The sequence below is a fragment of the Miscanthus floridulus genome, chromosome 1, assembly GCF_019320115.1.
Source record: "Miscanthus floridulus cultivar M001 chromosome 1, ASM1932011v1, whole genome shotgun sequence".
In the NCBI taxonomy this organism is placed as follows: Eukaryota; Viridiplantae; Streptophyta; class Magnoliopsida; order Poales; family Poaceae; genus Miscanthus; species Miscanthus floridulus.
The window spans coordinates 64,962,783-64,973,061 of NC_089580.1; the positions used below are offsets into that span (position 1 = coordinate 64,962,783).

The window sequence follows — 10,279 nt, forward strand, 5'->3', positions numbered from 1 at the left end:
TCAGACTTACGAGCGAGCGGCCTCAGCAGCAGGCCCGCACCATCGCGGACGTCGCCCGCGGCCCCGCCAGACCGCACGCGAGGGACCGCTCGCTCCCCCTCCCTCTTTCCACGCGTATCCCCATGTGCAACACCTTGATGTACTTTTGAAACATTCAGATGCAACACTTGCAACGTACAAAAAGAAGATAGATGAAACGCTTGAAACATGCCTCTTAAACACTTGCAAAAACACCTGAAAAACACTTAAACCATTGCAAATAATATGTAACATCCAGATTAAAGACTTGGAACATATGTGTGAAACAAATACAACATCTAGATAAACACACTTGCAACATATTATAAAAAAATATATGAAACATTGAGAACAAACACTTGCAACATACATATACAACCATTGCAACATATGCAACATCCCGATCTACTTTTGCAATATTCGTACTAAACACTTGAAACATACATCTGAAATAACTGAAACATTTGAAACATAGGCTTGCAATATGTCTGAAAAACGCCCTGAAACATTTGAAACACAGCGTCAATGGCAACCATGGCCTACCTGGTGGGGAACTACGGTTGCACAAGCCTCCCCTTCCTGCCGACGCCGCGAGGTGGATGGGGGCGCAGACGCAGTTGCATGCACAAGCCTCCCTAGGCGCAGGCGTAGGCCTCCCATGTCTCCCCTTCCGCGACGGGCGAGGTGGATGGCGGCGCGGCGCTGGATGGTGGCGCTCCGATCTCATGCTGGCGCGAGTTGTCGCTGCTCTGGTGGAGAAGGCGTCCGACAAGCTGGAGAAGGCCGCGGCGAGCCGGAGACACAGTGGAGAGGGAGGAAGGCAGGCAGCCAGGAGGCGCGATGGAGAGAGAGGAAGGCAGACGACCGCGCTCGGGCACGGTGGAGATGCTGGCCGTCGGGTCCCCGACCGCCGTGGAGAACGCCAAGGCGGCGCGGCAAAGGGAGGTGATTTTTTTATGAAGAATGAAAACAGTAGGCTACGATTAGGGGCGAACGGAGGGGAGCTACAACTATTGGGCCGATGTTGCGGCCCGTGAACGGGAGCGTCTGGGCGAGCAGACATCCTCACCATAGCATTTCCGTTATTAAATTCTCCATATATCACATTTATTTGAGCATATTTGATGTTAATATATTTTTTACAGAAAACTTAGTCAAAGAGAAAGGATTTGACTTAAGACAAAGCCACAAAGGTGAAGTAGTATCGGTTTGCAGTTTCGCAACAGGTATCAACATTGATTCTACACACCTCACACACAAACCCGTGCTGGTCTGCATATAGTAGCAAAACATAAAGGCAAGTAGTTCTTCACTCAACATGGCGATATGATGCATAAAATACGTATCATACAAAGGGAAATACAAGTATATCCTCGATTGAATCAAACAAACCACATAATTTGATAGGGAGAGTAGCAGTGGCCTGAACCTTGTTGATGCTATTCAGTCTTGCGTTCAGGTTTGTCGTAAGCAGCTATATTCTGAGGTTCGCACTCCGGGCTGAAGGACCGCACAAGCAGGGCTGATGTTAAGCTCATTGAGATCGCTCCGCATGACGCCCACCTGAGGCTCCTTGGAACTGTTATTTTCGGACCTGTACAATATACGCACGGGTCAGGCAGCACAAAGATTTAACCTCTGATTCTCTCGAAGCACACCGAGGAAGTGAGGAGGCAACAAACAAGCTTTATCGGCTGCTACGATGCATTGAATGGCAGAACAAAATTACTTAAAAGCAGGTGATTAGATGGATCGGAGTCATGACCGTAATGAAGGCGGCACAGCACCCAGAAAACAAGGGCGCCACCAGTGGAGAAGATGCCAGCAATCTGACTCATCAACCGCGAACAAGGCTTTGACTCGGGCTGCATCACCTCCCCTTCTGACCATCCCAATGCATTCCGGAGTGCCATCCCTATCCTGAGCTTCTTTGGTGCACAGATCCAGCTTCTCTGCTGGATTTGACAATTGTTCTGACTCTGGAGCACCTTTCTACACTTTCTTCCCTGAGAAAAGTACTAAAGGAACAGAATTTGTCTTTAACAACAGAAGTCTAAAAGGATCATAAAACGATCACAATACACTAACTCATGTATTGTGTCATTTACTGAACATATTTTGCTATACACCAAGAGAAAATTCTAAAAGCAATCAATTGATTTGCAAAAACAAGTCCACAAAATAACATCCGAACCCATTGCATTCCAAGGGAAAGAAAAGAGAGGAATTGAGGAAAGCTTGGCTTTCAAAGACAGCGAAAGTTCTATCAATCATTTGTTCTACAGATTTTATTAAGGAGACTGGATCAGGTTGGCAAGTCTAAAGTTGACAGCTTTCAATCTCCAGTGGTGATGCTTGATTGAGAAAATATGAATAGCAATTGACAAGCACTGATTGTACCAGTTCTCGAAGCAGAAAACAAATTTGTGAGCAATATGCTACCTCCCAATTACAATAGGTATCAGTGAGTAACATCGAGACACTATGCATTAAAATACTCAGGCTGGTGTGCAAAATGCATAAAAAAAACAGTATGTAAATGTCATGCTGATCCAAACGCTGAATATATTGCAACTAAAACCACAAATTGACAGACTGGACTAGCAATTTTGAGCATCCCAATCTGGATAGTTACAAAACTAGCAATTTTGAGTGCCCATCAAGGGAATTCCCATTTTCTTTGCACCTTTCAGTTCGAACTGTTTCAAACTCTTTGAATGTGGATGTTGCATGTTAACCCCCTATGCTGCCATTTTGGCTTCTATACACGGGTTCTTGCTGCCTCGGCATTTTGTTTGAGCACCTAGTGTGCAAAAGGAACCCCAATGTTCAGTGGTGCTCATTCAGGCATTGTTTCAGACGCCTTATGGGCAAGATTAGTGCGGCAGTCTTAGCAGCAAAATTAGCATGGATTATAATCCAAACAGCGAACTGTGATTGCAAAGAACAATCTATGCACGGGCAGACGGGCTTATACTTTAGATGGAGCAACAGGTGAACAGAAGCTCTACCTGTTGAATGATCCGGTAACTGGCCGCGCCCCCGCCGCACTTCGCTTCACCTCCGCGGCTCTGTGATCGTCGCCTGAAAGACCACCGGACAGGCTGGAGACGCGGACCCGATGACTCTCTCGCCGCCCGCGTGCAGTGCAGGTTGGTGGTGGCTCCTCCATCAACCACATGCAGCCTGAGTAGCGCAGTTTTCGCTTGTGCCTGTGGTGTGCGGCGGCGGCATCTGAATGGAAGATCGGCCACCAACGGCGACGCCAGAAATGACCAGTTATATGAAGTGGTTTACAGTATTATATATTACCAGAAGATTAATATGAAGTGGTTTACAGTATTATATATTACTAGAAGATTATTCGGCGCGTTGCTGTTTGACTTTTTAAAACAAAATGGTTGTATCACTACATGTATGAGATGTGTTGCAAACTGGGTAAGATAATTAAAAAATTATATAAAACACTTATAGAACATTACATAAAATAATTGGAGAATATGACGGCCAAACAAATAGTATAACATGGATGTCTTGTATACTGATAAACTGGAAACAGTATTGTATTTAGGCCTTGTTTAGATTCAGCGTGTAAAGTTTTGGGACGTCACATCGGATATTATATAGGGGTGTTCGGATACTAATAAAAAAACAAATTACAGAATCCGTCAGTAAACCGCGAGACAAATTTATTAAGTCTAATTAATCCATCATTAGCACATGTGTTACTGTAGCACTTTTATTGTCAAATTATGGGCTAATTAAGCTTAAAAGATTCGTCTCGCAAATTAGTCGCAAACTGTGCAATTAGTTATTTTGTAGTCTATATTTAATACTCCATGCATATCTCCAAAACTTCGATGTGACAGGGTGTAAAGTTTTAAAGTGGGGACTAAAGAAGGGCTTAGTGTAGAAGATGTTGTAGCACTCATTAGAAGAAGGATGTGACACTTAGCCCTTGTTTAGTTTCCACCCAAAAAATTTACACCATGTCACATCGAATGATTGGACATGTGTATGGAGTATTAAATATAGACTAAAAATAACTAATTGCACAGATTACGATAAATTTACGAGACGAATCTTTTAAGCCTAATTAGTCAATAATTTGACAATAAAGTGCTACAGTAACACATGTGCTAATGACAGATTAATTAAGCTTAATAAATTCGTCTCGCGGTTTACTGACGGATTCTGTAATTTGTTTTTTATTAGTATCGGAACACTTCATGCGACACCCCATATAACACCTGATGTGACACCCCAAAATTTTACACCCCAGAACTAAACAAGACCTTAGTAGAGTATAACACATAGATAGCTTACATGTAAAGATTGAAAGATAGTGGAGTTTATTTTTGTAAGAGATATATAAATACTCAATCATTCCCTAAATAAATCAACTTAGGAAGTTATCTTAAGATAAACTTTTAAAAATTTAACTAAATTTTGTAGAAAAAACTAATATTTGTGACATAAAACAAGTATAGTTAGATAGAACATGAAATATATTTTCGTACTGTACTTTGAGGTCAAAGATGTTAGTTCTCTTTTATTTAAAATTAGTTAAACTTAATAAAGTTTGATTTAGGCCAACTAAGTTGATTTATTCAGGGATAATGAGAGTTATGCACGAGTAGTGTCTCAGTTATTATTAATATAGATTCGTATTGCAAATACCTTTTAGTATGAGTGTATGACATCTATTTTGTAGCAATTAAAGGAATTTAAAGTACTACTAAAGAAGACTCCTTTAAACCTTGTAAGACATCTACACGCCACTTCTTCAACAGAGGATTATAGCCATGTCATGCCACGGCCTTCGGCAACAGAATGCATATTCTGTGTATACGTATATGAAGAGTGTCTTCTGGTAACACTACACGTGACCATTGAAGTTTGAAGGTCAATTGGCACCCTGGCCTGACGCTCAGAACCAACACCAGAACTCCAGAAGTAGCAACCACGTCCCAGAAATAAAGACAAGCTCATTCTTACGTCAAAAAAGGAATAGAAAAACATGTAGAGGCAGATGGCACAAGCATATTGTACAACGTATTTGGCCACCAAATGGTACAGCATGAGAACCTAGAACACAAGCCTAAGGTTGATTGTTTCAACCAAATAACAGTCCCAGTTTCTTAGGGGCCAAAAACACTCGAAATCTGACCAACTTGAACGCCCCGAACCCTGAAAACTAAGGTAACAAGCATCCCCACTACATCGAGAAACAGCGTGTCTAATCACATCCTATCCTCTCTTCTGCGCGGGGCACAGGTTATGATCTCATCGACCCTGAGGATCATCTCCGCGGCCTCTGTCGCAGACAGAAGGATGGCCTGCTTCACCTTGAACGACTCTTGAATCCCCAGCTTTTGCATGTCCCCAACCTGCGGGACCACACAATTTGACTAGTATCAGATTCTGTAATAGATAATTTGTTATGAATGGAAAACTCTCGTCTTTGTGAACTTACGGTGCCTGTGATGACATCAATTCCAGCAGTGCAGTTCTCTTTGTGGTGCACAGCTCGGAGCTGAGAGATCAACTCAGCACTATCCAAACCAGCATTATCAGCTATGATTGTTGGGATGGCTTGCAGAGCACGCGAGAAAGCATCAATAGCATGAGATTTCTTCCCAGGGGTCTTCCTTGCAAGTTCATCTACTTCTTTGGCCATCACCATCTCAGGCCATCCGCCTCCAAACAACACACGGGTATCATTTACTGTCTGGGACAGCACACACAAGGCATCATGCAAGGACCTCTCAGCCTCATCAAGTACATGCTCACTGCAGGGATGAAAAAGCAAATCAATTTATGGAAAGTTGAAATGCATAAATGGAACAAAGTAGCCCTACATGATAAGTAGTTAAAAACAAGACATACCTAGCCCCCCTTAGGACAATGGTGCAAGCCTGCCCCATTGCAACCCCAGAGAAATGAATTAGCCTGTCCTCCCCAATCATAATCTCTTCAATGACCTTGCAGTGACCAAGCTTAACAGACTCTGGGTTATCAAAAGTTGATGCGATCTCACCACCAGTAACAAGAGCTAGCCGTTCAATTCCCTCAAAGTCAGCATGCTCAATTGCAAGTATGCCAGCGTCAGCAAAGAGTTCCTCAGGGAAGTTATAGATTAACTGTCTGTTGACGAAACAGTTGATTCCATGAGCTATGATCTTTAGGACTTTCTCTCTCATTTTGTGCTTCTCAGCAGCTTCAATATCTGCAACCTTAGACATTGAATCCACCCGGACCCGTGCTCCATATATCTTAACTTTATCTGTGTCCATAGCAGTGTTTGCAACCAAAATATTGGCATTCTCAATGCGCTTTGGCTGCCCAATGCCAATTTTCTTGTCAAGAATGAACCTATATATAGAAACAAGCAAATAAAAAAGATATTAGGATCATTTTCTGTTGGGAACCATTACATAGATGCCTGCAAGAACTACTTTGAAACTACTACCTGATTAGAAACTATTAGATTAAAGACTATCAATGATGAGATTAACACAAGTCATGAAACACTTTCCTAAAATATAATTAATGAAAGAACATGCAGTTGATAGAAAAAATGGCACATGTTTGATTAAGGACTAGTTAAGTAGCCAAAATGTCAAATCGATATTCCTACTTTATTTGGCTGGTAAATGAGCACATTTAGAAAATGTAGCGCTAATGCTAACTGGTTAGATTATTGATAAAAAAACAGAAAATAATTGAATTGGGCTCTTAGGTTGGACTGATTAATTGACAGAAAGAAAGGAGAACTTGGTGCAAGGTGAGAGAATTTGCATGCAGCCCAGTGCTGTGTGGTCAAAAGAATCAATTGACAATTTTTCCATAAATACATACCCTTCATCCAAAAAGGAATCCTTAAGAGATCCTCCAGGTTTCTTCAGAATTTGAATAGATTCCAAGTTGGTGCTACCCTGCCACCATTCAGATAGAAACCAGTCAATACTATAAGTATAACAACATGCTGAGTAGCTATGAAGTATGAACCATACTTTTTCAGATAAAGATATCAGAGTTTAACGTAAATGATAACCAACTTTCATTAAACTATTTGTATACCTTAAGCCTCAAGACAGCATCAACCGCAAGTTCAGCAAAGTATTCCTTGTCTTGGGAAAGTATTTTTGAACTAAGAGTAGTCATAGCAATATTCATGAGATCAGTTCTGAACTTATCTGCAGAAGAAGGAAAAGGATATTGTCATGAGATTGATGAGCATGATGGCATATTCCTGAGAGAATCCATGAGATGCAAGAGGAAGTGAATTTGAATTTATATGAGATTGAATTTACTAACATAACAAATTCTCAATGATGTCAAATCCTACGTGCTATGCAAAATACATATATATTGTTAAGGAAAACAATGGCTCAAATAAGCCGGTGTCTTATGAATACTGAAAAATTATGCTTTCTAACCATGAGATTGGGAAAATAATTCACCTGTATTTTCTTTGTTGTCCATGGTCTTTTGTAGCAAAGTATCTCTGGCACACTCGAGAGCCATTCTGTACCCTAAAATTTACCAAATGAATTAACCATTGGAGACATTAAATCCTGTCATAAAGAACAATGGTTGCAGTTTTGCAGCAGTGCTCTAGAATGCATACTAGTAGTGCTCCAGAATGCATACTAGTTAGCTCGGTATAAAACAGGCTACCCAAGACAGATTAGAATCAGAACACCAGTGCACTGCCTATACATTATTATTACTAAAAAAATTGGTAGATTAATCTGAAAAGATGAATTGTAAAAAAGAAGGAAGCCGCATGGTTTAACAGCAGCATCCATCCTTAGACCTTGTATTGTATGCCTGATCTATTTGATTTGTTACTATGGTATTGATGCAAGCAAAACCAAGTAACATGACCTGCTACAATAATTACCAAGCTTTCCAATGTTAAGGATGGAAAAGCATACTATTAACCAGAACGCATTCAGCAAGTAATACCTGCAATAATAGTCATCGGATGAATTTTCATGTTAATTAACTTCTCAGCCTCCTTCAAAAGTTCTCCAGCTAGAACAGCGACAGAAGTTGTCCCATCGCCAACTTCATCATCTTGAACTTTCGAGATGTCTAACAATCATTAAGGAGTAACTGGCCTTTCTTTCATTAGGAATTAGGAAAAAAATTAATTGTACAAAAGAGGGGCCCAATGAGGTCACAAGTACAATATGAAGTTTAAGATCAATACCATGAAAGATCAAGAGAAATTATAAAACCTCAACCCCAACAAGGTTGCAAGTTCTACTTGTTTGGGTCATTGGGTGGACCCAAAACTTGCTAAAATGGCATGCCACGTAATTAATTTAGGTGGGGGGGGGGGGGGGGGGGGGGGGTGTTCCTATTACCACCTTACCAACACTATCGTCAAGCAGTAATCAAATTGACAAAGGATACCAACAAGGACCTTTGCAGCAGGATTGTCAATGTGAAGCGACTTCAGAATGGTAGCCCCATCATTTGTAACAGTAACATTACGCCCTCTGCCAGTTGATTGCAGGATCTTGTCCTACATAAGCAAAAAAAAATGGCACTTGCAATTTTTCAACAAGAAAAACTATAAAGAGTGAAAAACTGGTATCATTCATGTAAAGTGAAGGGTTTCTCTGTAAGACATAAACAATATGTTTCAAAAGCATACCATTCCTTTTGGTCCCAATGTGGTCTCAATCAAATCCGCTATTGCCATGGCCCCAATACACGATGCCTGCAAGGACATGGCGTTAGCAAATACTGCCTCCGTTCACAAGAATCAGAAGGTACACAGATCAAAGTGTCATTCGTTGTGGACCCTCCCCCAACCCAGGGGCGGATCTAGACATCTAGTAAAGGGACATGGGTGTACACATGTACACCCAATAATTTTTGCAAAAAGTTAGTAGGCATCAAATCAGGGGCGGATCTAGTAAAGGAACATGGTGTACACATATACAACCAATAATTTTTGCAAAAAGTTAGAAGTTAGTAGGCATCAAATAGCCAAATAGTAGGTTACAGTTTGAGAACTCATTTTTTTTAAAAAAAATCGAAAACTCGGTTTCGCACAGCAGACAGGAAAGAGAAAAGGGGGTGGGAATACCTGGTGGGCGCTCATCGCCGGCGAAGAGGTAGGCAAAGGCCTCACCACCTGGGGTAGGGCGGCGGCGGCGGTAGTCCACCCAGTCGTCGCAGACAGAGAGGGCGGAGGGCCGCAGGGACGGCGGTGGACCGGCTGACGGAGGCGCCTGTGCGGGAGCGGGGTGCGGAAGTGAGCGGCGGCGGGCGTTCGGCTGCGGCACGGGAGGGGAAGAGGGAGGAGAAGAAGAGTCAGTGGGCCGCGTTTGGTGGGCTTTTGTTACATATAGTTACAGGTCAATGGGCCGCGCCTGGGGGACTTTTTTTCACTGGATGGCTTACATTTCGGGTCCCAACGGGCACCCGCGAAGAAGAGTTAAAACCCGCCTCCACCTCACCCCGTTTCGGGTACCCAAACCCGCGGGATAAAATCTGGACCCGTCCCCTGTCGGGTCTGAACCCCACGGGTTTCGGGTTTAGACCCGCCCTGCTACCATCTTTAAGTGGACGAAGGTTAGGATCGAGATATTTTTTTATTAATTTGCTATATATTCCACCCTAAGTTTTTCTTATATACATCTACAAGATTTTTTTTATCGTCAGCCACATCATTTTCATCTATTTCTCTAAAATATTCTCTTTGACCATAGCAAAGCTGACCGTGTAAGACAGTTTATCTTCATCGCTGAGGTAACTAAAAATATATTGGTTTATTAGCCACCTTTTTCTTGTAAATCGATAGGAACAACAAAACAGTTCAAGCTTAGTAATAATACGGACACATCTATCATTCTGTGTTTTTATCCTAAGAAGTTAAATGTCCGATTCAGCTCATTTGCTACCTCGAGTCAACTCATAATCGAGGAGAAAGAAAAAACATATTACAATCAATCAATGAAGCATGGTCAAATTATCAACATGATTTCATTGAAGACCGGAAGAAAAGAGCTAATCTGAATCAATATATGCAGCGTTGTGTACATGTTTGCTCATTGAAGACTTGGCTATGTGTCGAGTTCATAAACTCAGGGTCCTTCATGCACCTGCTTTCCAGCAAAGGCTCGGCCCAGCAAACGACGTTGCGAACGACGCGCAACTCCTAGGCCGGACCCAAAAACCTAATGACGGGCCATAAAGAGGAAGCCACATCTCCGAGCGGAAGGCCTGGCCAAGGAGG

The 10,279-nt window shown here is 42.1% G+C and overlaps 2 protein-coding genes across 3 annotated transcripts; both read right to left on the reverse strand.

Moving 5' to 3' along the window:
• Window positions 1-1,300: 1,300 nt before the first annotated feature.
• LOC136485651 (uncharacterized) lies at window positions 1,301-3,281 on the reverse strand. 2 transcript variants are annotated; one of them, XM_066482507.1, is made up of 3 exons: window positions 3,030-3,281; window positions 1,784-2,036; window positions 1,301-1,612 (listed from the first exon to the last, which is right to left on the reverse strand). In XM_066482507.1, exons 2-3 carry the CDS (start codon window positions 1,929-1,931, stop codon window positions 1,458-1,460), a joined length of 303 nt encoding a protein of 100 aa, XP_066338604.1. In that variant the 5' UTR covers window positions 1,932-2,036; window positions 3,030-3,281; the 3' UTR covers window positions 1,301-1,457. The 2 variants fall into 2 exon arrangements, with proteins under 2 accessions (XP_066338604.1, XP_066338598.1); XM_066482501.1 differs by having other exon boundaries at window positions 1,784-2,024; window positions 3,030-3,141.
• Window positions 3,282-5,009: 1,728 nt separating this feature from the next.
• LOC136485668 (T-complex protein 1 subunit beta-like) lies at window positions 5,010-9,353 on the reverse strand. The gene is made up of 10 exons (XM_066482519.1): window positions 9,128-9,353; window positions 8,690-8,755; window positions 8,446-8,557; window positions 7,993-8,121; window positions 7,485-7,556; window positions 7,102-7,217; window positions 6,880-6,956; window positions 5,908-6,393; window positions 5,495-5,810; window positions 5,010-5,408 (listed from the first exon to the last, which is right to left on the reverse strand). Exons 1-10 carry the CDS (start codon window positions 9,140-9,142, stop codon window positions 5,262-5,264), a joined length of 1,536 nt encoding a protein of 511 aa, XP_066338616.1. The 5' UTR covers window positions 9,143-9,353; the 3' UTR covers window positions 5,010-5,261.
• Between the last annotated feature and the right edge of the window lie 926 nt (window positions 9,354-10,279).